This window comes from Petaurus breviceps, unplaced genomic scaffold (assembly GCF_028583685.1).
Source record: "Petaurus breviceps papuanus isolate PSGF00001 unplaced genomic scaffold, PetGlider_PUasm1.0 185, whole genome shotgun sequence".
NCBI lineage: Eukaryota > Metazoa > Chordata > Mammalia > Diprotodontia > Petauridae > Petaurus > Petaurus breviceps.
In genome coordinates this window covers 37,080,794-37,107,410 of record NW_027185797.1, presented here as the reverse complement: position 1 = coordinate 37,107,410, position 26,617 = coordinate 37,080,794, and the positions used below count along the sequence as shown (strand labels likewise).

At 45.3% G+C, this 26,617-nt stretch overlaps 2 protein-coding genes across 6 annotated transcripts in view; both read left to right on the top strand.

Moving 5' to 3' along the window:
- The first annotated feature begins 2,653 nt into the window (after positions 1-2,653).
- On the top strand, positions 2,654-17,421 carry KLK9 (kallikrein related peptidase 9). The gene is made up of 5 exons (XM_069088829.1): positions 2,654-2,811; positions 3,062-3,218; positions 14,388-14,653; positions 15,371-15,507; positions 16,039-17,421. The coding sequence occupies exons 1-5, from the start codon at positions 2,766-2,768 to the stop codon at positions 16,195-16,197; spliced, it is 765 nt and encodes a 254-aa protein (XP_068944930.1). The 5' UTR covers positions 2,654-2,765; the 3' UTR covers positions 16,198-17,421.
- A 2,076-nt stretch (positions 17,422-19,497) lies between these two features.
- Positions 19,498-26,617, top strand: part of KLK8 (kallikrein related peptidase 8) — a 10,889-nt gene continuing 3,769 nt past the window's right edge. The window contains exons 1-4 of one of the 5 annotated variants that reach the window (XM_069088827.1): positions 19,498-19,632; positions 20,198-20,292; positions 20,741-20,900; positions 21,842-22,098. In XM_069088827.1, the coding sequence (XP_068944928.1) occupies positions 20,214-20,292; positions 20,741-20,900; positions 21,842-22,098 (496 nt within the window). In that variant the 5' untranslated portion in view covers positions 19,498-19,632; positions 20,198-20,213. Of the gene's footprint in view, positions 19,633-19,652; positions 19,857-20,161; positions 20,293-20,740; positions 20,901-21,841; positions 22,099-26,617 lie in introns of those variants that run through there. The other 4 variants (XM_069088823.1, XM_069088826.1, XM_069088825.1 and 1 more) reach the window with 4 other exon arrangements.

Genomic DNA, 26,617 nt, shown 5'->3' with positions numbered 1-26,617 from the left:
GTGAAAATCAGTTCAAACTTTAAATGCCCTATACATATGTGTCCTTTTGTTATCATTCTTTTTTTTTTTTTTGCAGGGGGAAAGCCAAGGCAACTGGGGTATAATAACTTGCCCAAGGTCACACAGCTAGTAAGTGTGTCAAGTGTCAGAGGGAGGATTTGAATTCAGGTCCTCCTGACTCCAGGGCTAGTACTCTATTCACTGTACCATCTAACTGACTCCTTTTCATCATTCTTAAAGGAAACACATTAAAGTCAATCACATACACACACATACATCTTAAAGGAAATCTAATCCTGTTATTTTATCAGAGTAAAGTTTACTATTTCATTAACATGTAAAACTTTTACATGTTTGTCACATCACATTTTTGTCTTAATTGTCCTCTCTCCCCTTCAAGGCTATATTCTTCAAGCCATCTGTATAGAATGAAATATTTTAAGACCCTAGTCTTATCCTCCTCTCACCTTACTCTTACCTACTCTTAGTGACTACGAATTCAGAATAGTAAAATTTAAAACAGTAAGAGCTTTCATTTTTGCATCCTATTATAGTAACTCAGAGATATTTAGTATTGCACAGGATTTATTATACATATAAATTTTTCCAGTTTACTTATCCTTGTTATAGAAATTTTCTATAGAAACATGAAGATTAGGAGGGGTATGGTTACAATAATGTCAAGAAGAAGGCATTTAAAGAGGGTGTAGTTTGGTCCCAATGCAGTGATAGACGCCTTTGTGTATTGCATAGCTACCATCCTATCTCCCCTCCTCACAACACACAGAAATATGAACACAAAACCCATATAGGCTTTGTTCTGTCTGTACATTGAACCTGACCCAGGTTTTCAGGATGAGGCCCCCACAATTCAAAAACAAAAACAAAAACAACCTTGTCCTTTCAGATTCAAAGAGAGTTAAAAAATCCTATGGTTTAGCATCAGAGAGGGAAGGATAAAATAGCCTTAGCAATCAGCCATCCCTGCTAGCCTATCCCCATTCCCAGGTCTAGGAAGCAGTGCCCCTGCTTGACTGACATAAGCCACCTTAACTCTGATTCTAAGTAAGGGTGGTAGTTAATCCTCATTTTGGAATAGTCAATCATATAGCAAAGTTCTACATTATTCATGGGGTATCATAGCCAGGTTCAGAATTAAGCAAGTGGGAAAAATTTCCCACTCAGAAGGAAATAATGTAATGGGGAAATTTAGTCAAGAGGATCTTACCATTGCATTTGCAAGGTCATCCTTTCAATCTTCCCAGGTAAAGACATCCACCTGTAGCAGTTCTTAGACTTCACTCCCTTTGAACAACAGTTAACATGGGTCTTTCTTTAGATGTAAATCTGTTCCCCCCAAAAGAACCTTTCCTTTTGATCATCCTATCTCTGGTGAAGTCTTGGACAATCTGAACACAGTCCTAGAAAGCAAGAGTCAAAAGGGGAAACTCTGTCCTCTCAGAAGGGACCCCCTTATGCCAGAGGTCTGTAAAAGACAATGGCCATCTACCAGACATACTGAAATTACCAGTTTGGTATGGCCAGACCTTCAAACTGACCCGGAAGTTGTTTTCAACTCTGTAATTTGGGATGCTCTGCTACTTATATCATCATATTCTTTTGCGTCCACACCAGTTCCTCCCTGTTAGGATAGAAGTACCATGATTACAAGGGCTGGACCATTTTTTATCTGCACTCCTAGAGTAAAACTCAGGATATTGAACTAAGCACACGAGGGGCATGAAAAGAGGTGAAGATACATGGGACATGAAGGGAAATTGAAAGAAATGAAAATGGACAGAGATGAGGAGAGATAGGAAGACAAGAGGGGATGTGAGGGGTTCTCTGTTCACTCTGTCCCACTTGTTACACACTCATCTATCCTGGGTAAGAAGGTGGTTACCTCTGCTGGGGGAGTGGCTCACAAGTTTCCTAATCCTGGTTTGAAGCCAACATGCTTTTGCCTCTAAGAACTGCTCCCAGGGCCTCAAGGGTTGGGAGGGGAGTCTCAGTTGGAAGATGTGCCTTCCCTCTCCTCTCCAAGTCCTTAGGTCTATCTTTATGTCTCTGTTTCCCTATTCTTGATGCCTCTTCTCATTTCCTTGTCTTTCCTTTTCTCTTTCACAGTCTCTGTGTCTTCAGGGAATTTCTCCAGCCCTAATTTTGTCCATACTATCATCAGATCCTCTCATTGTCCTTGTGAGGTCACAGGTCATACACATCCCATACAGGATAAACTTGCTGTTCCTGACTCAGCTTGGAGGGAACCAATGACTTCTCTGTGCTCTTCCCCTTCTTTCTCTTTCTCAAAGGGAAGGAAAATCCACTCTATTCATTCCCCCCACCCCAGGTGGCAGGGGTGCGAGATCAGGATTTACCTTTGGGGAGCTCAGGGGTGTGGCCCTGGCCCCTTCACATACACACACACACACCCAGGACCCACCCCACACTGTGTACACCTAGACCAGCCTTCCAGGAAGCAGCCAGCTAATCCTGAATATTGTAGCCCCAGTCTGGGGTTGAGGCTAGGAGGCTGTTCCCCTTCAGCCCAGAGGTATGCTTCCCCCTCCCCTCAGGCCCTGGGGCTCCCTCCCCTCAGGATAATTTCCCAACCTGATTAATCATTGAAGGAGGAGGAAGGAGGGAGGGGATGGCCCCCAGCCAGTTCATAAAGCATCCAGGGAGAGGGCAGGACTAAGGACCCAGGTATCTAGGGCCTCACTCACACCAGCTCTAGTGGGTTCTTCTTCCTGGAGCCTTGAACCATGAATAGGGGCATCTGGGCATCACTGTTGATACTCCTTTGGGCAGGTGAGGTTTCTTTTGCCTGCTGCATGTCTGCTTCTTTGTCTATCTGTCTTGTGTTTGGTCTATGTAACTGTCTTTTTGCCTGGAAATCTTTTGTCTCTCTGCCTTCCTGCCTCTCACTCTGTAACTATCCATCTGTCAGTTTTATATTGTTTACCTACCTTGCCCCAAGTCTATGGTACTGTTTGTCTGAAGGGTACTAGTCTAATCTGTCGGTTTCCACTGACCCTTGACCTGTCTTCTATCTCCGTAGGGCAGGGTTGGACAGACACAAGGACCATTGGGGCAGAAGAATGCACCCCCAACTCGCAGCCCTGGCAGGCTGGTCTCTTTTTCCTCACCCGTCTCTTCTGTGGGGCCACTTTGCTCAATGACCGATGGCTACTCACAGCTGCCCACTGCCGCAAACCGTGAGTGGGCCCAGAACCCTGTCAAGCAGGGAGGGTGTCTGGGTAATTGTTCAAGTAGAACAGCTTTTAGAAATCCCAGAGGTCTTGGATTTTGAGGGGACTGAGGTCAGAGAATCTGGGACTGAGGAAGCTGAGATGCTTGGTGGCCAAAGATACAGGAAGTTAGAATTTGTAGTCCATAGATGCCTGAGGGTTCCATGGATAGATTTCAGAGGATTTATGTATTTGTCTGAAAAAAAATATACCTCTGTATTGTAATGCAACTGGCTTCCTGTGGAATTCTAGGTATTTCATTTTATGTATTTAAAAGTGGCACTCTGAGAAGGGGTCCTTAGGCTTTCTCAGACTTCCTGAGGGGTCTGTGACACTCAAAAAAGGTCAAGAACTTGGGGCTGGAGAATCCATAGAGTTTGAAGAGGCTGGGAAACTTTGGGGGCTTGGAAGTTTGAAGAGCTTGTAGTGACCTGGGAGGCTGACAAGAATGATACAATAGAAATTGCGGATTGGAAGGCAGACAACAGGGTGTTCAAAACCACTTTCCTCCTTGGTGACCTTGGCCAAGTCTGTTTACACTGTGTGGCCCTCAGTTTTTTCAACTATAAAATGAGGAAAGTGGACCAGATAACTTCTAAGAGTCCCTCATTCTTCATCTGGAGAGTTTAGGGAGGCCAGGAAGGGAGGTTTGGGGAGAATGAGACAACCATGAAGCTTGAGAAGGTTAAGGAAAGCTTGTAACCTGAAGGAGTATGAAGACTGAAAGGGCCAGAAAGACTTGGGATATAAGGAGATCAGACACTAGGATGCAAGAGGGGTTGGATGGGTCTCAGGAGGTCAGAGATAAGAGGCCAAGGTAGAAGGAAAAGTGAGGAGGCCAAATCTGCAAGCAGAGGAGAGCAGAGAAGTTAGGACCGGGGGATTCAAGGGCCCTTGAAAGCCAGGAAGCCAAGGGAGATGGGGAGGTCAAGAAAACTCGGAGGCCAAGAAGGCTGACTGAGAATGAGGAGAAGGCCATGGGGTCTGATGAGTTTGAGGAAAGGGGGAAGGTGTGAATTCTGAGGAAGTGGCAAGTTTGAAGAGGTTGGGGAGTCCAGAGTCTGGAGAGGTTAGGGAGACTGATAGACCGAAGAGGCTGGGGTAATGAGGGAGTCTAAGATGGGATTTTGGACATTGGAGGAGGGAGGAGCATTAGATCTGTCCAGAGAGGTGAGAGACTGGAGAAGTCAGGGAGGCTAGGGAGACTAGGGACCTTAGGGAGGTGAGGGAGGCTAGGGAAACTGAGTAATGAAAACCTGGAGTTTTCAGGAGCTTAGGTGGAGCAAGGAGACTGGGGAGAGTGAACACATCCAGTGTCTTGAGGAGGCTGAGGGTTAGGGGCAGATTAGAAGCCTCATTGTAAAGAAGGAGGAGAGGCTGGAAAAAATGGAAACACTGAGCCAGGGACCTGGGGGATATAGGGAGATCCAGAGGTGTAGGAAGCTGGTAAAGGCAAGAAGACTGAGAAAATGCGGAGATCCAGGTATGATGGTGGGGAGGCTCAGAAGAATGAAAAGTGAAAAAGACAGGGAGGGAAGAGGGAGAGGACCTTCTTGTAAGGCCCAGTGAGGAAGAAGGGGCTGGGGGAGGTGGATAGTTATGGCATAAAGCAGACAGGGTCCTTCAGAGTTTTATCTAGAGCACCAGTCCACATGCTCCAAAGGAATCCCATTGTGCATCCCCTCACTAGGGAGAACATCCTCAACTTTGGTCCCCACCTAGATTCCTGGGTCTCAGGCCTAGTTCCAAAGGGCTAAGCCTCTTTCCTAAGTGAAACCCAGAAGGATGGATAGAGAGAGATAAAGAGGATAGAGGTAAACAGAGACAGATAAGTCAAGAGAGACAGAAAGAGAAAGAGGAGGGAGGGAGAGAGAGAGAGAGACAGAGAGAGAGAGAGAGAGAGAGAGACAGAGAGAGACAGAGAGAGACAAAGAGAGAGAATGACAATGAGAGACAGACAGAGACAGAGACAGAGACAGAGACAAAAATACAGGAAGTAACAGAGAAGAAACAAAAAGATGTGCATAAAGAAGCAGAGGCTGGCCAGAACCTCAATGGATAAAGGGCAATGACTCCCTCCCTCCCTCCCTCCATTTCCCCCTCTCATTGGGGCATTCGCCTTTAGTCCACTGGAGATTTGACTAACAGAGTTGGGCGGGACTGGTGGGCAGGAGAACAGGTGGTTCCCAGCCACAAAAGGGTTATTTAGGAAGGACAAAAGGTGGGCCAGTGGGATCAGTTGAAGTTATCCCAGAGAAGAGAAGACTGGAGCTGGCAGAGGGGAAGGGCTAGGGTGATAATGGTCCAAGTCTTTGAGGGTCTGGCCAAGGGAACAAGAATAGTGTTTTTGCTTGACTATAGAGGACATGGTAAGGGGCAGGGTAGTCAGAGGAGAGGAAGCTTCCTTATGGGTGGAAGGAAGAATTCCTCATTCAGTTAGGGTTTCCCAATGTGGAATTAGCTGCATCCAGAAGTACTGAATTCCCTGTTATTGGAAGTCATTTATGTGGAGCCTGGATGACCATTCAATGGGTCTGTTGTACAGGAGATTTCTGTATTTTAGGGTCTTGGACTAGACCATCCCTGAAGTCCCTTAAGGCCCAGAAATTATGTTATTGAAACAAGAGTTTGAGGTTAGGCTCTAGGTAGTCATGGATGTTGAGGGTCAGCTGAGGGGGGTGAGTGGCACCACCAGAACTGGGGACTTTCCACACTCCCCTCCATGGGGACACTCCCCTTCAAAGTCACCAGACCTGTTGGAGATAGGGTGATTATTTCTGGTGGGTGGGGTCCCTTTCAACCCACACATTCCTTGGGTCCAGAATCAGGTGGGGAAGGCCCAGGTTATATATCATAGAGAGGAGGGAAGGTTGAACAAAAGTTTACCAGAAGCAAATTGGGCTGGAGGATCTGGGAAAATAGAGATCAAGAAAGATAGAAGCAGAAAGATGTGAGGGCAGAGCTAGAGTAAGGGAGATGGAGAGATGGGGTGCCAGAGGCAAACAGAGATGTAGGCAGGGAGACAGACAGTCAGAGAGAGGGGAAAAAAAAGAGATAAAGAGGGTAGGAGCCAGAGAGACAAAACAGGAACATAGAGACAGAAAGATGAAGAGATTGAGGGGAGGCCATAAATAAAAGCATAGAGCCAGAAAAGAGGCCAGACACACAGAGACGGAGGCAGAATAGAAGGGGTATGGACCAGACACCCTCCCCGAAGAGCACTGGGAGAGAAACAGTGGAAAGGGAGATGTCGGCCCCATAGAAGGAAGACTCTTCCCTCAGTTTCCTTATCTGGAAGGGCAGATCAGGGATTCAGAAAGCCAGAGAAACTCAGAATGGGAAGGGAACCATAGGGACCATTTACTCCAAAGCTCTTAGGAGGAAAAGTGACTTACTTCCAGGTGACACTGGAATAGGCAACCATCACCTTCATTTGAGGGCTCAACAGGAGCAGCATGACTGCTTGATCAAGGCCCTGTAACATTGTGGTCCCAGGAAAGAACATTGGATTTGAGCGTGAGGTACTGAATTCAAGTCAGGCCTTCGCAATTCACCACGTGGACAGCCTTGTGATTAAGTCATTTCCCACCTTGAGGTCTTGGCTTGTTCATCTGTAAACTGAAAGGAAGAATGCCTTCTAAAGCCCCCTCTGCTTCTAAATAAGATTCTGAGATTCTGTGAATACCTTGTGTAAGATGCATTATGGGCTTGAGAGAGATCTGAGTTCAAATCTTACCCTGCTCACGTATTAGTGGTGTAAGGCTTAGCCTCCCAAAACTTCAGTTTCTCCTTCTCAAAATAAGGAAACACAGCAAAAAAAGGGAACACGTCTCAGGGTTGTTGTGAATATCAAATGAGAAAATGTAAGTAAATATTGAAGAGCCACATGTATTATTAACATAGAATTATAATGTAATAATAACATATAACATGTAATATAATTAATAGCTATTATGGTTGTTAAACTTATTCTAATATTTTCCACTATTACTGTTACTTTTATTATCATCAAACTCACAGAGACTCAGAATTAGAAAGGAACCCAGAGGCTCTCTAGTCCAACTCATTCCTGAATAGGGAACCCATAACAAAATTGCTGAAAAGTAGTTATCCAATCTTTACTTCAGGGATACCGGGAGCCCTTTTGTCTTTGAGATAACTTAAATCTGCCTTCACATCCCCACCTCTCATTCAGCTGAGCCCTGCTAACCACCAAATTGTCTCCACTGGGATCAGTCAGAAGGCTGAGCTCCTTTCTATACAGCAGCCCTTTAAATACCTGGAGAAAACTCTCCAATCTGTCCTAAGTCTTTTCTTCTCCAGGGTAAACACCCCCAGTTCTTTCAACTTCTCTTCCTATGTCATGAACTTGAGGCCCTTCCCCAACCTGGCTGGCCTTCTCTGGAGCCTTCCTGAAGCATGGCTCTCTGATTTGAGCATAACCCTCCTGAGAGAAGAGTGAGATGAAAAGAATCTTAGATTTGGAATCAGGGCTGGGTTTCTATTCCTAGAATAGCCACTTAATGATTGAGTGGCCTCAGGGGACTTTAGGTAAGTTTTTTTTCTCACCTCTGGGCCCCTGTGAAGTAAAAGATGACACTTAAGTTCCCTTCTGAATTTATTATTTTTATTTTGTTAAAATGTATTTATTTATTATAATTTAGTATTTTATTCCCCCCAATTACATGTAAAAACAATTTTCAACATTCATTTTAAAAAATTAGTCCCAAATTCTCTCCCTTCCTCCCCACTCCCCTTATTTAGAAGGCAATCAATTTGATATAGATTATACATGTATAATTATGCAAAACATATTTCCATATTAGTCATGTTGTAAAAGGAAACATAGACCAAAATAAAAACCCAAGAAAAATAAAGTTAAAAAAATATGCTGGGGTGGCTAGGTGGCGCAGTGAATAGAGTGCCAGCCTGGAGTCAGGAGGATTTGAGTTCAAATCCGGCTTCAGACACTTAGCACAGTTGTGTGACCTTGGGCAAGTTATTTAACCCCTATTACCCTGTCTTCCTCCCTCCAAAAAGAAAAAATGGATGCTTCAATATGTATTCAGATTGCATCAGTTCTTTCTCTTGGAGTGGATAGCATTTTCCATGATAAGTCTTTCAGAGAAGTCATTCACAGTTGACCATTGTACAGCATTGCTGTTTCTATGTACAATGTTCTCCTGGCTCTACTCCTTTCACTTTGCATCAGCTCATGGAAGCTCTTTCCAGGTTTTTCATTTTTTATATCACAAAAGTATTCCATCACAATCACATACCACAAATTCTTCAGTCATTCTCCAATTGATGGGTATCCCCTCAATTTCCAATTCTTTGCTGCCAGAAAAGAGCTGCATACATATTTGGGAATAGTTCAAATTGTTCCACAAAACAGTCAAATCAGTTCACAACTTCACCAACGGTGCATTAGTATCTCGATTTTCCCACAATCCCTCCGATATTTATCATACTCTTTTTCTGTACTATTAGTCAATGTGATGAGTCAAGGTGTGAGGTAGTACTTCAGTACTGTTTTAATTTGCATTTCTCCAATCAATAGTGATTCAGAGCATCTTTTCATATGACTATAGATAGCTTTGATTACTTCATCTGAAAACTGGCTCTTCATTTTTTTTTGAACATTTGTCAATTGGGGAATAGCTTATTTTTATAAATTTGATTAATTTCTCAATATACTTGAGAGATGAGACCTTTATCAGAAAACTTGCTTCAAAGTTTTTTTTTCATGTTTTGATTGCTAAGTATATTTTCCTTCATCCTAATTCCTCCTGTTTATTTTATTTTCTCTCTCCTTTTATTCTGTCCCTTCTCAAAAGTGTTTTGCTTCTATTGCCTCCCCCAATCTACCCTCCCCTTCTATTAGCACCCCCCCCATTCTCTTCCCTTCCTACTTTTCTGTAGGGTAAGATAGATCTCCATACACAATTGAGTGTGTATTGATTCCCTATTTGAGACAATTCCAATGACAGTAAAGTTCAAACATTCCCTGCCAACTCCCCAATCTTCCCCTCCACTTTAATAGTTCTTTCTTTCCTCTTTTATGTGAGATAATTTACTCCATTCTACCTCTCCCTTTCCCTTTCTCCCAGGTCATTCCTCTTTCTCATTCTTTAATTGTGTTTTTAAAGATATCATCCCACCATATTCAACTCACATTCATGCCTACATATACCCCTTCTGACTGTCCCAGTAATGAGGAAGTTCTTATGAGTTACAAGTATCATCTTCCCATGTAGAAATACAAATAATCTAACCTTATTGAGTCTCTTATGATTTTCCTTTCCTGTTTAAATTTTTATGCTATTCTTGAGTCATATTTGGAAGTTAAATTTCTATTCAGTTCTGGTCTTTTCATCAGGAATACTTGAAAGTCCTCTTTTCCATTGAATATCCATTTTTCCCCCCTGAAAAATTATACCTAGTTTTGCTGTGTAGGTGATTCTTGGTTGTAATCCTAGCTCCTTTGCCCCCCCCCCAATATAATATTCTTTTTTTTTCTTCTTGGAGGGGGGAAGGCAGGGCAGTTAGGGTTAAGTGACTTACCCAAGGTCACAAGACTAGTTTTAGTATCTGAGGCTGAATTTGAACTCGTGGAATATCATAGGAGCTCTATAATTTGAGTATAATATTACTGGGAGTTATCAATTTGGGATCTCTTTTAGGAGGTGATTGATGGGTTCTTTCAATTTCTATTTTACCCTCTGGTTCTAGACAATCAGGGAGGTTTTCCTCTATAATATCTTGAAAAATGATATCTAGCCTTTTTTTTCTGGTCATGGTTTTCAGGAAGTTCAATAATTTTAAAATTATTTCTCCTGGATCTATTTTTCTAGATCATTTGTTTTTCTAATAAGATATTCCACATTGTCATATTTTTTCATTCCTTTGGTTTTGTTTTATTGCAAAACATTTTTTGTTTTATTTGTTTAATTTTTAAGTGATTATTTTCTTTAGTGATATTTTGTACCTCCTTTTTCATTTGGTCAATTCTATTTTTTAAGGAGCTCCTCTGTGAATTTTTATGCCTCTTTTTCCATTTGATCAATTCTGCTTTTCAAAGCATTTTTTTCTCTTCATTGGGCTTTTGTATCTCTTTTACCATTTGGCCTAGTCTGTTTTTTAAGGTGTTATTTTCTTCAGAATTTTTTTGTGTGTGTCTACCGAGCTTCTGCCTTTTTTTTTCATGATGTTCTTGCAGCATTCTCATTTCTTTTCTCAATTTTTCCTCTATTTCTCTTACTTGATTTTTAAAATCCTTTTGGGGCTCCCCCATGGCCTGAAACCAATTTAGATTTTTCTTGGAGGCTTTAGATACAGGAATTCTGACTTTGCTCTTTTCTTCTGAGTGTGTTTTGCTCCTCCTTGTCACCATAGTAACTTTCTATGGTCAGGATTTTTTTTCTGCTGTTTGCTCATTTTCCCAGCCTATTTCTTATCTTTTTACTCTTTGCTAAAGTGAGTTTTTGTTTCCAGGGTGGAGGGCACACTGTCCCAAGGTTCAGGGTTTTTTGTGCAGCTGTTTTCAGAGATACTTCCAGGGACCTGTAAGTTTTCAGTTCTTCCAAGGTGGTCTGATCTAAGGAGAGGTGGTTACTACTCTCCTGACCTGTGCTCTGCTCTGTGAGTGACCTCAAACACTTTTTTCTGCCCTGTAACTGTGGGGAGGGTCCCTGTTCCCCTGCTGTTGCAATCTCTTGTGTGCCAGTGTTCCTCCTCATCCTGGGACTGCCCCCTAGGACTGCCACCTAGTCCTCAGTATGGGCAAAGCAACAGAGTCCTGCCCCAAGTGCCAGCAAAGAGATCCCTGATCAGTTGTTCGACCCCCTTACTGTCTATGGACTGAGAGCTCGGGAAGCAGCTGCTGCCACTGCTGATTCAGTGGCTCCCTAAGCCTGCTCCTGGTTTGCTCTGGCTGGGTCTGAACTGACATGGCCTGCACTGGATTGTGCTCCACTCTCATCCCTGTGCAAGAAGCCTTTCCTGCCAAACTTTGAAGATGTCGGGGGCTGGAAAATTGTTTCACCCTATCATTTTGTGGGTTCTGTCACTCCAGGATTTGTTAGTGATGGGTTTCAGGGAGAGCTCAGGCAAGTCTGCTTTCTCTCCACCATCTTGGCTCTGCCCTTCTAAAGTCCATTCTGGCTGTGATGCTCCATAATTCAGTGATTCCATGAGTTCCAACCTCTGACTTCCTTTACTATTCTCTATTGAATTCGAAGGCTCAGTATTAGAGTTTGAGGGATTTGTCAACTCTCACAGAGCACCTGAGATTCCCCCCCCCCCCACAACCTGTCATTGTACAGAAGGGAAAACAAAGGTCTTTGTATAAAGTCACATGGTATTAAATATGCTCAAGCTATCATTCCCCTGGATTGAATGGAGGAAAATAAGGAGCAGGAACTCACTGAAAGTCAGGGGAATGATTGGGAGTAGGATGAGCAGGGGCCCAGAGGGTTTGAGGTCTGGGAGGGCAAGGTCATTGAGAAGGCCAGGGAGCTGAAGTTCAGAGTTGGATTACTGGAGGTGCCATCTCTTTACCAAGGCAAACCTTTCTACCTGCATGAGTGAACCCATTCCATCATAACTTTACCAACAGGTTGCCCCCTGCGTTATCCCTACCCTTTCATTTATCTTCAATTTCTCCCTATCTCCTGACTGCTTCCCTATTACCCACAAACATGCCCAAATCTCCCTCATATTCAAAAAACTCTTGCTTGGTTCATCTATCCCTACTATCATCCCATATCTCATCCCTTTTGTGGCTGAATTCCTTGAGAGGGCTGTCACTTCCTTGCTTCTTTTTTTAAAATTTCCTCATCATTTAACTGAAACAGTTCTATCCAAAGTCACTATTGATCTCATAACTGCCAAATCTGATGGCTGTTTTTCAGTCCTCACTTTTCTTGACTTCTCTATAGCCTTTGACACTGTTGATTCTTCCCTTTTCTCCTAGATATACCTTTTTTCTCTAGTTGCTATGAAGTACCTTATCCTAGTTCTCCCCCTACATCTCTGATTACTCCTAAATCTCCTTTGCTGACCCTTTCTCCAGGTCATGCCCAAAGATGGTGGACATCTCCCATGGCTTTTTCCTGGGCCCTCTTCTCCTTTCCCTCCATAGTGTTTCCTTTGATGAGCTCATCAGCTCCCATGATTTCAATTATTATCTCTATATTGATGACTGCCAGATAGATCTTCTCCTTCAGCTTTAATCTTTCTCTTAGCCTCCAGGCTCTCATTTCCAACTGCCTATCAGATATTTCAGATTGGATGTCCCAGAGATATCTTAAACTCAGCATCATCTGAATTTATCTTCTCCCCCCCCCAAATCTCCCTCTTTCTAGCTTCCCTATTACCCATCATCCCTATCTCTGTTTTCTATCTTTATATCTGACCACCCCTGTCTTTACACCTGCTCCTTCCCTCTGACACCATTCCCATCTCAATATTCATCTCTTTGTCCATCCACCTCCCGTCCTCTTCTCCATATTGATCTTATTCCAGACCGGGGTCCTCTCTCAAGGCTGGAGATACCTCCCTTGCCCATCCCACCCTCAGAACAAAACTATCCTTCTGGTCACCCAGGCTTGCAAGCTTGGTTTCATCCCAACTCCTCTCTCTCACCTCCCCCCACATTTAATCTGCTGACAAATCCTGTTGATTTTATTTTTATGACATTTCTAATATGCCTCCTTTCCTCTGACATGCCACCACCTTGGTGCAGGCCCCATCACTTTGTGACTGTACTTTGCAGCAGTCCTATGGTTAGTCTTTGTTCTTCAAATCTACCCCATTCCAGTCCATCCTCCATTCAAACTGTCAAATTAATCTTCCTAAATTTCAGATCTGACCACCTCTGCCTTTCTACCCATTTAATAAACTCCAATGGTTTCCTATTATCTCCAAGATCAAATATAAAAAGTCCTTAACATAAAAAGTCCTACCTCCATCTTACCCTTCAAGCATTCTTATATCTTATTTCTCTCCATATATTGTGGATAGAGTATGAGTCCTGGAATCAGGGAGACCTGAGTTCAAATCCAGGCTCAGATACTTATTAGCTGTGCAACCCTGGGCAAGTCACTTAACCCTGTTTGCCTCATAATCCTGGTCTGATGCTTTTCTTGGCAAAGATACTAGAACAGTTTTGCCAATTTCTTCTCCAGTTCGTTTTTTCTGATGAAGAAACTGAGGCAAACAGGGTTAAGTGATTTGCCCAGGGTCACAGTAAGTGTCAGGCCGGATTTGAACTCGTGAAAATGAGTCTTCCTGACTCCAGAATAAACATTCTATCCACTGCGCCACCTAGCTGTCCAAAGGGAGTATGGCACTGGTCTAAAACTACAAGTTTCATGCTTTGTCTTTATTGGGAAATAGAAGCCCAGAGGGGATAAATGACTGATCCACAGTCACATGGCACCTGCAACTCTCCTCATGGTACCAAATAACACAGTGGAAGCCCAGTGAAGGCTAATAATATATTGATGGCCATGAAGAACTCATCTCATTGTGCAAGCAGAAGAAGACAGCTCAGGGAGGCTGCCTTTCTTATTTGGTTTCCCATGGAGATATGATGGGATACAGTAGAAAATTCAGGAGCTGGGAGTCAGGGACTCCAGTTCTTCTGACATTTGTCTCCCATCCTACTCAGTGAAGAGACCAATCAGAAAAACAGAGGAACACAGAAGCTAGCTTGTTTCTCTAGTCCCAGCCATTGGCTCTCACCCCAATGGGGGACCTGGGAAATCTTATTCTCTCTGTGCTTCAGTTTCCTCATCTAGCAAATGATGGGGGTGTACTTAGGATCTCTGGGTATCCTTTCAGCTCTGACATTATGAATCTCTGATTCACCTAAACTCATGAGTGGAAGCCCAGAGAGGATGGGTGTTCCAAGTCACATAACATCAGTGATTCATCCTGTGGCATGAGAGAAAGAAAGGGGGACCCACAGAAGGCATCTGACTTTTTTAAGGTCACACACAGCTCTTTGAAAAGTCTGGAGGCTATGAGAGGGTGTGGCTTGTTTAAGATCCCATGTGACTGGTGATAGACAGAAGTAGAATGCAGAGGCCCAGAGATGGCTAGATGTTTACCCCCTCCCACCTTTCCCCCTAGGTACCTGTGGGTGCGGCTTGGAGAACACCACTTGTGGCAATGGGAAGGGCCGGAGCAGCTGTTCCGGGTCACTGATTTCTTCCCACACCCAGACTTCAACAGTGACCTAAGAGCCCAGGACCACAACCATGATCTCATGCTGATTCGCCTCAAGAGACCAGCCAGGTTGGATTCAGCTGTGCAGCCTCTTAACATCAGCAAGAATTGCGTCAAGCCTGGCACCACTTGTCTCATCTCTGGCTGGGGGGCCATCTCCAGTCCTGATGGTGGGTCTTGGTCTGGGCTGGCATTGAGATGCAGGGGAGGATGGAGATGAATATGGAAAAGAGAGAAAATGAGGATAAGTGAAAGGGATTAGGGTTAGAGTGACAGATCTGGATCAGGCTGAGGACAGGGACAGAGAGAGTGAGAGAGATGTGGATGCAAATATAGGTATGGAGATTAAAATGGGAATGAAGATGGAAATGGGATTAAAGGTAAAGAATGGGAGTAAATATAAGAGCTTGGTGGGGATGGAACTGGGGCATACAGATAAAGGACAAAGAAACGGATGGGGATATCCTTGGAAATGGGATTGGTTGATAGAGATGAGATGGAGATGGGAATATAGTTGGGGATAAAGATAGAAGGTGAAGACAGGGATAGGGTTGGAGATGGAAATAAGAGAATTGAAAGTAAATATAAAAGATGGAGAAAAGGGATGGGACTGGGGTTGTCAGTAAAGATTAAGGACAGAGATAAGGATGGAGATGAGGGGATGGATTAGGGGTAAAGAGGTTGGACATGGAGATGGGGCTAGACTTACAGATGGCTATTTGCTTGAGGTTCAGGATGGGGATGGAGATGGGTTTGGGAGCAGCGCTGATAGAAGAGAAATTGGGAATGTCTGAGGGCCAGTGAATCCCTACGTGGCAGCATGGGGATGGTGGTGCCCTCTTGTGTTCTCGCCTCTTTGTTGACCCTGCTTCCCTATTCTCCCATAGTTGAATACCCACTCACGCTTCAATGCGCGAACATCAGCGTTCTGGAGCCCCGCCTGTGCCACAGAGCCTACCCTGGTCGAATCTCTTCAAACATGATTTGTGCTGGTCTCTGGGAGGGTGGCCGAGGCTCCTGCCAGGTGAGACCTGGAGCCTTGGTCTCTAAAGGGATCAGGAGCCGGTGATCCAAAGGAGGGTGGGATCGGGATCAGGATCTGGGGCCCCTTGGGGGATAGGAGCTACGGGAGCAGGGCTTGAGTTCCTGAAGGAGGCAGGGGATGGGGGATCAGGATGCCCGTGTCCCTGAGCGGGGTAAGAGCTGGAGGATCAGGATGCCCGTGTCCCTGAGCGGGGTAAGAACTGGAGGATCAGGATGCCCGGCTCCCTGAGTTTCTGCGAGCTTTATGAGCTAGGGAGAAGCTCGCATCTTCGAGAGGAGGTGGAGCCCCTGGTTCCCAGAGCTGAGACGGTTGGGTTGCGGGGATGTGTGGGTAGTGGATTTTGTATAGCACGTAAAGCCTCATGCTTTGTCTTTCTCTCGATTTACTCCTTTCCTTCTGTCTCTGCCCTTCTAACCCCATATGGTCATCTCTCTCTCCCTTTTCCTCGCGCTTCTTTCGTGCCCTGCTTTTCTCTCTCTGTGCCTCCCTTCCCTAACCCTTGGGATACAGGGAGACTCCGGGGGCCCGCTGGTCTGTAATGGTGCCCTGGCTGGCGTGGTGTCGGGGGGAGCAGAGCCTTGCTCCAAACCCAGGAGACCTGCAGTCTACACCAGCGTCTGCCGCTACCGGGACTGGATCTACAAGACCATGAAGGAGAACTCCACGTGATTGGATTCCTCTAAGCCCCGCCCACTCGCCACACCACACCCACACCCCCCCCTCCAAGTTTTGCCTTCATGGGGCTCTCCCCTCTTGTGATACCTCCCACATCGGAAATGCCTCCCCGTGACATCAGCAAACGTGGCTCGGTCTTCAGTCTTTGATCCCATCCCTATTCCTTCAAGCCTCGGAACCGAGACTTTACACGTGGTCCCTCCTCTTTGATGGCCCTACCTCCTGAAAAATGGCATCCTCTAGGACGATCCCCTTGGGACTCCAAGGGACTCTAACTTTTATTTAGGACGATAGACTCGTCCATCCGCTTCTTCATTCTGATATGAATCTTGAGGGAAGGGGAAAGAAGAAGAGAGATCTCAGTCTCACAGCTACAAAGCCCCTGAGTGGCTCTGTCATCCAACCCCAGCCTGAAGAGAAGTCCTTAGATCAAGAGGGCAGCCGACCTCTCTGCTGAGGACCTCCAGGAAGGAGAAACTCTCAAAGCTTCGGGGTGGTCCGTTTCACTTTGGGGCAGCTCTCATTTTCCTGATATCAAGCCTAAAATGGTCTCTTTGCACCTTCCATGGGTTTCTCCTGGTCCTCTTCTCTAGAGTAAAGAGAAAAAGTATTTTTCTTCTTCCATATGAAAGCCTCTCCAAATCTTGAAGACAGCTAGCATCTCCCTACCACCTCCATGAGTCTTCCCTTCCCAAGGTTGAATATTTCCAGTTTCTCCCATCCCTCCTGATGTGGCATGAGCTCAAGGTCCTCTTGCATCTTGGACACCCTCCTCTGGGTTCCCTCCAGTTCATCAATATTATTCCTAAAATGTGGGCCCCAGAAGAGAGTACAGCACTCCAGATGACCTGGACCATCACTTCCCTGCTCCTGGACACTATATTTCTCAACGTACAGTGGAGAGATTCTTCGATCACCCCCCACCCAGAGCCTGGTACAGGGGGTGCCCAGAACATAGTTGGCATTTAAATAAATACTGGTTGTCTAACTGAATGTGACCTTAGATTACATTAGCTGTTTTTGGCTGCCTCATCACCCTGTTGACTCATAGTGTGTTTGTAGGTCTTTCGAAAACTGTGGATTACCTGGCCACACCTCATCCTGTCTTGCACTTGTGAAGTAGATTTATTTTGTTATTGTTGTTTATTTTTCCCACTTAATAGTATTTTATTTTTTCCAATTACATGTAAAGATAGTTTTCAACATTCACTTCTATAAGATTTTGAGTTCCAATTTTTTTTCTCCCTCTCCCTACACAAGACAGCATGCAATCTGATATAGGTTATACATGCACAATCATATTAAAAATATTTCCACATTAGTCATGCTATTAAAGAAGAATCAGATCAAAAGGGGGAAAAAAAGAGAAAATAGTATGCTTTGATCTGCATTCAGACTCCAAAGTTCTTTCTCTGGATGTGGATAGCATTTTCCATTATGAGTCCTTTGGAATTGTCTTGGATCCTTGCATTGCTGGGAAGAGCTAAGTGTATCAAAGTTGATCATGGCACAATGTGACTGTTACTGTGTCCAGTGTTTTCCTGTTTCTGTTCAATGAAGTAGATTTCTGGAACTGGAAGGGTCAGACTTTGCACCAGTGTGAATTTATCCCTCACAGGATACAGTCTCTACTAGTCTCTACTACTTGTGGATTCTGCCACTCTCCATTCTCTCTCTCTCTCTCTCTCTCTCTCTCTCTCTCTCTCTCTCTCTCTCTCTCTCTCTCACACACACACACACACACACACACACACACAAATATACACATAAATTCCCAAGAGATTACACTTCTTTGGGAATCTCTGCTCCAAGTTCCCCACTCCCAAATTTCTAAATCTATTTCAGCTGACTCCCAAACTAATCATTTCACTAATGTCTTCTGTTGCCCCCATGTGAGGTTTTCTTGGCAGACATATTGGAGAAGTTTGCCATTTCCTTCTTCAGCTCATTTTACAGATGAGGAAACTGAGGCAAATAGGTTTAAGTGACTTGTCCAGGGTCACACTACTAAGTGTCTGTCTGAGGTTGGATTTAAACTCAGATCTTCCCTACTCTAGACCTGGCACTCTATCCACTATGCCACTTAGTTTCCCAACTCCCAAATTATCTGACTTTCAACAGTCTGTGACTGCTCCCCCTCCCCTTCCCCCCTCCCCCCCCACCTCCACACACACTGAAGTTCACCAAATCCTGTTCAGTAATCCATTGAGAAAAGGATGGGGGGAAATGAGGAGAAGAGGGGTTTTCTTCTAGGAAGCATCATTTTAACCAACCTATCATATAACCTATGTTCCAGGACTGGGAATATGTGCAAAAAAATGAAACAATGCCTCCTGGCAATGAGCATCTAGTCAGTGCCCTTACTGAGCCCCTTCTTCCCAGGAGAGATAGAAGAGGACAGAGGGAGAAGGAAGAACAGAGAAACCCTTCCCCTTCTTCTCTTTGTAGGCAGCCTGGTCTAGTAGAAACAGCAGTGTTGGGGGAAACAAGAGGCATTGGCTCTGCCACTTGCTATGTGTGCTTGGGTAAATCACTAGACCTCTCTGGACCTCAGTTTCTTCCTCTGTAAAATGGGAGGGGGTTTGACTAGATCAGGAATTCTTCACCGTGTGTGTGTGTGTGTGTGTGTGTGTGTGTGTGTGAGATAGAAGGAAATGCTACATTTTACTTAGAGGCTAATGAAAATAAAGATGTATTTTCCCCCTATCCAAGTCCTCCTGAAATCTCTCCACCTACCGCTAGACCCCGGGTTAAGAATTTGAGGACCAGATAATGTCTAAGCATTCTTTGCGCCCACCCTGCTTGACTGCCTTACAATAGATTCCCTCCCCTTCTCTGCTTGTTACTGAATTTGGCTCAGAGGCAGCGGGTGTGGTGGGGAAAAACCCCTGCACTGGGCGCCAGGAAGCCTGGCTGTGTCCCAAACAGACTATATGACCTGGGGAGTCACTTTACCTAGGTGAACATCGCTCACCTTCTGTGTTGAACATGAACATAAGATGGTGGGAGGTGAGGGAAATATATGGTGATGGGGTGGACGGAGGATCTCTAAGCACCTTGTCGGAGCTGATATCCTCTGGTCCTACGATTCCTCAACTCCTGTTAGTCTTGCGGCTAGACGGCCAGAACCTCCCCCGCCCAGTCGTTGCTTCTGCAGGAGAGGAAGGGGAAACCGGGTCACGGAGCCTCCCAAACCAGCCGTCCCGGATCGCTCCACCCGCCAACCTGGGACACGGGTCCCCAGGACTTCTCACCCACCCCCGCTCCTTAATATCACTGCTCCAAGGTCTGACTGCAGCCAGCCGTCCTTCCCTCCGGACCTGGGTGTACGCTTTCACAGCTCCATCCTCCTTCAGGGATGGAGGTATCAAGCCCAGCTCCAGCCCTCTCAGGGACCCAGGCGTCCTGATCTCCACTGCCTGGAATACAGTAAGACTTCTGTGTCCCAACTCCCTAGGACGCGACTGTCTAGCAAGAAGAGGCGGGGCAGGGCGAGGAGGGGCAGGGAGGGACCGGGACCTCCTCCTTTAAAGGCTCTGGTTCAAGGAATTGGTCATATCTGGGGACCAAAGGAGGTGAAGCATCATAGGAGCCCTAAGGGGGGAACCAACCAGGAGCCTGCGCCCAGAACTCCTCCCGGAGGAGTCCCTAAGGTGAGGAAGCCAAGACTGAGCGTCCCCCAGCTCTCCCTTCAGGGGCTTAGGGGAGTGGGCCTCCTAATAGGGACTTAAGCACCCTTCCCACGTCAGGCACTAGTTATCTAGACCATCCATTCCCAAACCACCGTTCCTACAGGGATCCACGCGTCTTGTCTCCTCCCCTCAGGGATCCCGTCACCCTGATGCTTCAGTTCATGGCCCTTCTCTCCCCCTCTATGCCCAGCTCCTTCACTTCAGGGCTAGATGTCTGGAACTTGGTCCCTGCCCCTTCTCTGCTCAGCACCCCCCCTTCCCTCCAGGGTTATTCTCCATCTGACCTTTCCTCCACTGCCCAGTCCAGCAGGCCCTGCCATGGGACCCTTTTCAGGCTCCTGCTCCCACACTTGGAAACATTGGGCTTTCTTCCCACTGCTCCTGACCACCTGTGCAGGTGAGGTGGGGGAAGGGGACTCCAGCATATGGGAAATATACCCAGAGTCCTTGTGATTCTGACTGAAGCTCCGAGGGTGTGTGTGGGGGGGGAGAGGGGGGGACGGAGCAGAAATGCATTCGAGCACTGGAAAAAGAAAAAGAAACACATGTGGAGGCGTGTGGGAAGGAGAGCTAGTTTGGGAGGGTTTGAGAGACTGGGGGAGCTTATGGGACCCTTTGTGAGAGCCCCCTGGAGTATGCGAATGCCTGTGGAGACAGAGGGTTGGGCATGTTTCTGAGTGGGTGAGAACACACACAGTGGCCAGTGTTGCCATGGGGTATGGGCGAAGGGAGAGTGTGTGTAGACTGTTGGGGTACCACAGGAAGAATCTCTGACTGTATTCTTAGCTCACTCCCTCTTTCTGCCTGCAGCTTAATAACCACCTCCCCCTCACTTGCTGTTTCAGGGTCTCTCATGGCAGAGGACTCCAGGGTGTTGGGGGGGGAGCCCTGTGCACCTCATTCCCAGCCCTGGCAAGCCGGCTTGTTCCAGGGTGTGCGGCTCCTCTGTGGGGCAGTTCTGGTGGCCCCTCAGTGGGTACTCACAGCAGCCCACTGTCAAAAACCGTGAGCCTGATTCTTGGGTCCCTAAGGGAGCAGGGCCTGGGTCATGTGGGTCCCAAAGGAAGGGGTAGAGATTGGGCAAAACTCATCCATAGGCTGGTTTCTATGTCATTGTTTCTCAGTGACAGACCATGTTATTGAAGGGTGGGGGAAGGCTATCCTCCCAAGGCCTTGGGACTGGGAGGATGGATGTCCTGATCATTGAGAAGGCTAAAGTCAGGGACCAAGTGTCTATACAGGTGCCTCAAGGCATGGGGATGGGTACATCTCTCATAAAGAGACCCTTTGACCCCCTGCTCATCTTCATAAATTATTCACTGAGGCAGTGGGGGAGGAAAAGCCTCTGTCCCTCAGTGGGGTTCTCTCCTTTTGTGAGTGGCTCCTTTCCTGCTGAAGATGGGAAGAGCGACTGACTCTCAGAACTATGGGTTTATCAGTTCTGGGTATCTCTGTACCTGGGTGTGTCTTTGTTTCTTCATGCTGCTATGGGAATGATTTGCTGAAAGGGGCCTGAGATTTGGAGGCTGAGTCCCTGGGGACCAGCAGCTGTAGTCCCAGTTATGTGGGTCCTCAGGGACATGGACTACATTTATAGTTAGGTGGTTCTCTGAGGTGGCAGGGGTGAAAGCTGGGGAGACTGGGGTAACCAAAGGGCAGGAGTAGAAATGACTGTGTCCCTCAGTGGGTTGGGGACTGAGCAACTAAATGCCTTCATCCCTAGGGGTGGGGCCTGAGGGCCCCTGGGTTTCTGAGGGAGAGAGGCTCAGTTATCTGGATTCCTGAAAGGGCTGGAGGCTGGAGGACTGGACAACTGGATTCCCAATGGGGCCAGTATAGGAACACAAGTTTCCCAAATGGGAAGAGACCTGATACCAAAGTCCCTGAAGGGTGGGTGCTAGGAGCATGGATCCCTGGGTAATGCAATCTCTTCCCACCCGAACCAGGAAGTACACAGTTCACCTGGGAGAGCAGAGCCTGAGGAACCATGAGGGTACTGAGCAGGAGTTCAAGGTAGCTCGATCAATCCCCCATCCTTGCCACAATGACTCCAGTGGTAACAGACATGACCTGATGCTGCTCAGACTTCAGAGACCAGCCAATGTGAACAGCCAAGTGAAACCCATCGGACTTCCTTCCCACTGCCCTCAGCCTGCCCAGAAATGCATGGTGTCGGGTTGGGGTACCACCACCAGCCCCCGAGGTACTTCTCCAGGAGGAGGGATGATAGGATAAGAGTTAAAGCTGAAAAGAGGTCCTCCAATCCCCTCATTTGACAAATGAGGAAACTGAGGCACCCAAGGAGGAAATGCCTTGTCCAAAGTCAAACCACTAAGAAGTAGAGGAACCAGGAATCAAACCCAAATCATCCCACTCTAAATACAGAGCTTTCCACTGTGTGGCGCTGATGTGTGCTGCTGCTGGGACTGAGCGGGGAGATCCTACATAGACCCTCAGGGAAATAGTGGGAACACGTTCAGTCAAAAGACCAAGCAAGCCTACCCAGGTGTGAAGGTTCTGGATTCTCCTGGATTTTAATCTGAAGAACTTAGAATGTTCTACCTTAGAGGACCCTTGGGCAAATAGAACATTGAAAATGGAAGGTGTTCTATACTACCTCAGAGCTAGAATAAGCCTTAGAACATAGAATGTCAGAGCTCACAGAGCGCTGAGAATGTAGCTGGTGAGAACCCAGCAAACATTCAGAACAGAAAATAGCAGAATATGAAGGGACAGTTCTAAGTATGCTCCCATCAACACTTTTCATAATCATACTAAAAGTGTTTAATTTATAATGGGGTTAATATTGATATAACCCATATATGCAAAAGCTCTTGGGTGGGGGGGGGAGGGTCTTTAATAATTTTTCAAAGTGTTCAGAAATCCTGGCATGGAAAAGTTAGAGAATTGTTGATCTAGACCATGGGGGGGAGCCTTTGGCTTTGAGGCCATATGTGGCCTTCTAGGTCCTTGAGTACAGCCTTTTGACTGAGTCCAAGTTTTCCAGAACAAATCCTTTTATTAAGGGGATTTGTTCTGTAGAGTTTGGATTCAAAGGGCTGCACTTGAGGACCTAGAGGGACACATGTGAACTCAAGGCTGCAGGTTTCCCACCCCTGAATAGTCCAACACTCTTATTTTAAATATTAGGAAACTTGGACCTAGAGAAGGAAATTACTTCCTCAAGATCATAAAAGAAAAGATAAATAAACTAGAGATTCTCCTTCTTCCCTCTCTTTTCTTCTCCTTCCTCCCTCCCTCCCTCCCCTCCCTCCCTTCCTTCCTTCCTTCCTTCCTTCCTTTCTTCCTTCCTTCCTTCCTTCCTCCTTTCTTTCCTCCCTCCCTCCCTTTCTTCTCTTTCTTCCTTCTGCCCTTCCTTTTTTCTTTCTTTCCTTCCTCTTTCCCTTCTTTTGTCCTTTCCTTCCTTTCTTCTTTTCTTGCCCTAGGCACTTTGGGAAAGATAGAAAAAATCCTTACAGCCTCAATGGGGCACCAAGGCTAACACATCTGGAAGAGTGCTGTAGTCAGGAGCTGTCCAACCTTGAGGTTGGGCAGAACTTATTGGGGTCACATCCCATCTCTGACAAATACCTTGAGGCCATTGATGGCTGACTTAACATCTCATGTGCCAGGCTTTCTGAGGGGCTAAGTTGTACACGCATGGTGCTCTGTATTTGTGGAGAGAGCTTCTACATTAGTATTTCTTTACAAGAATGAAATCACAGGCAAGGACTTGAGAAACCCATGCTGCCATTGTTGTTGTTGCTGTCATCATTGGGCCAGACCCCAGGGCTGTTCATGAAGTTTTCTTGGCAAAGATACTGGAGTGCTTGGTTATTTCCTTCTCCAGCTCATTTTATAGATGAGAAAGGGAAGCAAATAGGGGTTAAGTGACTTGCCTAGGGTCACACAGTTAGTAAGTATCTGAGACCACATTAAACTCAGATCTTCCTGACCCCAAGCCCAGAGTTCTATCCACCGCTCCTCCTATCTGTCTCAAGAAACCCTAGTAGGGTTTAATCAAATGAGAAATGAGTCATACAAACTGCTCATGTCAGCAGGAGTTCATTCAAATAATACATGAAGTAGTCAGGGAAAATAGGAACATTTATATAGCCCTTTGACAGGATAAAGAGGAGAAGCCCCATATAGCGGACTTAACGCTGGGCGTGGAATCCTGAGGACTGACTTCCAATAAATCCTTTCTCTGCCACTTAACAACTGTGTGACCCTGGGAAAATCTCTCAGCCTTTCTGAATTCCAGGCAAGTCTCTGAGACTAAGTGGGTAGGAAGAATTGGCCTGAGAAAATCCCAGGTTCTTGATATGTTGACATCTTGCTTGCTCAACCTGAGTGACCTACTTTGATCTTCTCAACAATTTTGGGATGTAGGCAATGTATTATTTGTATTTAGAACCTGAGGAAAGTGAGTTTCCACACAGCTAGAGTCAGTACCACAAATCTGTTGACTTAAATTCATTAATATGTTCATTCATTCATTCATTCATTCATTCATTCATTCATTCATTCCCATAGGGTCTACTTGGTGTCAGGCACTGGTTTAGGTATTGGGGATATAGAGACAAAAATGACACTCTTTCTACTACATGCCTCAGACACTAGTTGTGTGAGCCTGGACAAGTCATTTCACCTTTGCCTCAGTTTCTCCATCTGTAAAATGGGATAATAATAATAATAAAATGGGATAATAATTTACTGCCCAGAGTTGTGAGGATCAAATGTGTTAATATTTATAAAGTGCCTTGGAAATATGAAAGCACTATATAAATGGTAGCTATTATTGTTTTTCTTGTTGTACTGTCCTGTATCCTGAAACAAATGACACTTGAGTTGGCTCCTGTAGGATAAGTCAAAAAGAGCTTCAACATTTCAAAGTAATTTAAAAGATATGATAGAATTGGGGATTGGTGAGAGAGTCTTTGTTGTAGATGGGGTCATGGTTTAGGACTCAATAATCTTTCACCAAGCAGGAATCATAGGGGAAATCTTATAGGGAAAGTATCAAGTCTTATTAAATGATCTTTTCCATTCTATTTTTTCTTTTTTTTTTTTAAATTTAGTTAGTATTTTGTTTCCTCCCAGTTACATAGAAAAACAATTCCTAACATTTGTTTTTAAAACTTTGATTTCTAAATTTTCTTCCTTCTTCCCTGCCCAATCCCCCTCATTGAAAAGGCAAGCAATTAGATATAGGTTAAACATGGGCAGTTATGCAAGACATTTCCATAAGAGTCATGTTGTGAAAGAAAACATAGAGCAAAAAAAAAAAAAAACCCTCAAGGAAAATAAGGAAAGTAAAAAAAAGGTATGCTTCCATTTGTATTCAGTCTAAGTGTCAAGTTTTAATCCAGACTCAGACATTGACTAGCTTTGGGACCCTGGGCAAGTCACAATCCTGTTTGCCTTAGTTACTCATCTATAAAATAAGATAGAGAAGAAAATAGAAAATCACTCTCATATCTCTGGCAAGAAAAGCCCAAATGGGATCATGGAGAGTCCGACACAACTAATCAACTAGACAGCAACAATCAAGTCTTGGATTTGGTTAAACAGACACACACACACACACACACACACAATCACAAACAATAACCACACAAAATTACAGCAGCATTCACCCCGATGTCCTGGCTTATAAAGATTTTTATCCTGATGTATCATCCAGTGTTTCAGACATCCATCCTGCTTCCTGTTATCTGCAGATTTGGTGAGCACATATTAGGGAAGGTATAGGAAGGCCACATTTTGTGTGACAGAGAGCTAGTGTCTAGTTGTGATAGTAATGGAATATAAAGATTCCCCTGTATTGGCTTGGTTTTAACACAATCAATTTGAAAACCAAGCCAATACAAGGGAATCTTTATATTCCATTACTATCACATTTGAAAACCAAGCCAATACAGGGGAATCTTTATATTCCATTACTATCACACTAGTTAGTTTCTAAGTTCAATAGGAGTCAACGGCATGACCTACTCCAAAAGGTTCATTGGCTCTTAGGATGCCTGGAGAACAGGCAAGTGTTCAGCAGGTTGGGGTGGAGGGGGGGGGCTTGCACGCCTGACGCACTCTTGGGTCACTCCCCTACTCATATGTGCTGTTCTGGAGGGACATCTTTTAGGAAGGATATGGAAATTCTGGAGCAGGTCAAGAGGAGGGTAACCAGGACTGGGAAGGCCCTTGGAAGTGGGGATAGGAGGAATGACTGAATAAGCAAGGATGTTTAGCTTGGAGAAGAAAACAACAGCAGAACGTTTAGGTGTAAGGGGGTGGGAGGAGAGGGCAACACACGATATTCGTCCTCGAGTCTCTAAAGGGTTATTATATGGAAATGAGGTTAAATTCCTTTTTTTTTTTTTTTTTTTTTGGCCCCCAGAGACAGAACTAGAAACAACAGGGAATTTCAAAGGGGGCAGATTTCAGCTTGAGAGAAGGGGGAGCACTGAGCACAGTGCCTGGACCGGCACCTAATAAATGCTTGTGAATTAATTACTGCAACAATGTAACAATGAGTGATCTAACAGAGTAATAGCTTCATCCAGGAGGAAGCTTTCCATCCTGAATGTATTCAGAGAGAGATTGGAGAGACATGAAGCTTGTGGAACAGATAGTGAGGGAGAAAAAGAAGAGAGGAGAGAGCATAAGAGGGGAGAGAAAAGGGAAAGAGAAAAGGGGAGGGAAGAAGAGAGGGGAAGAGGGGA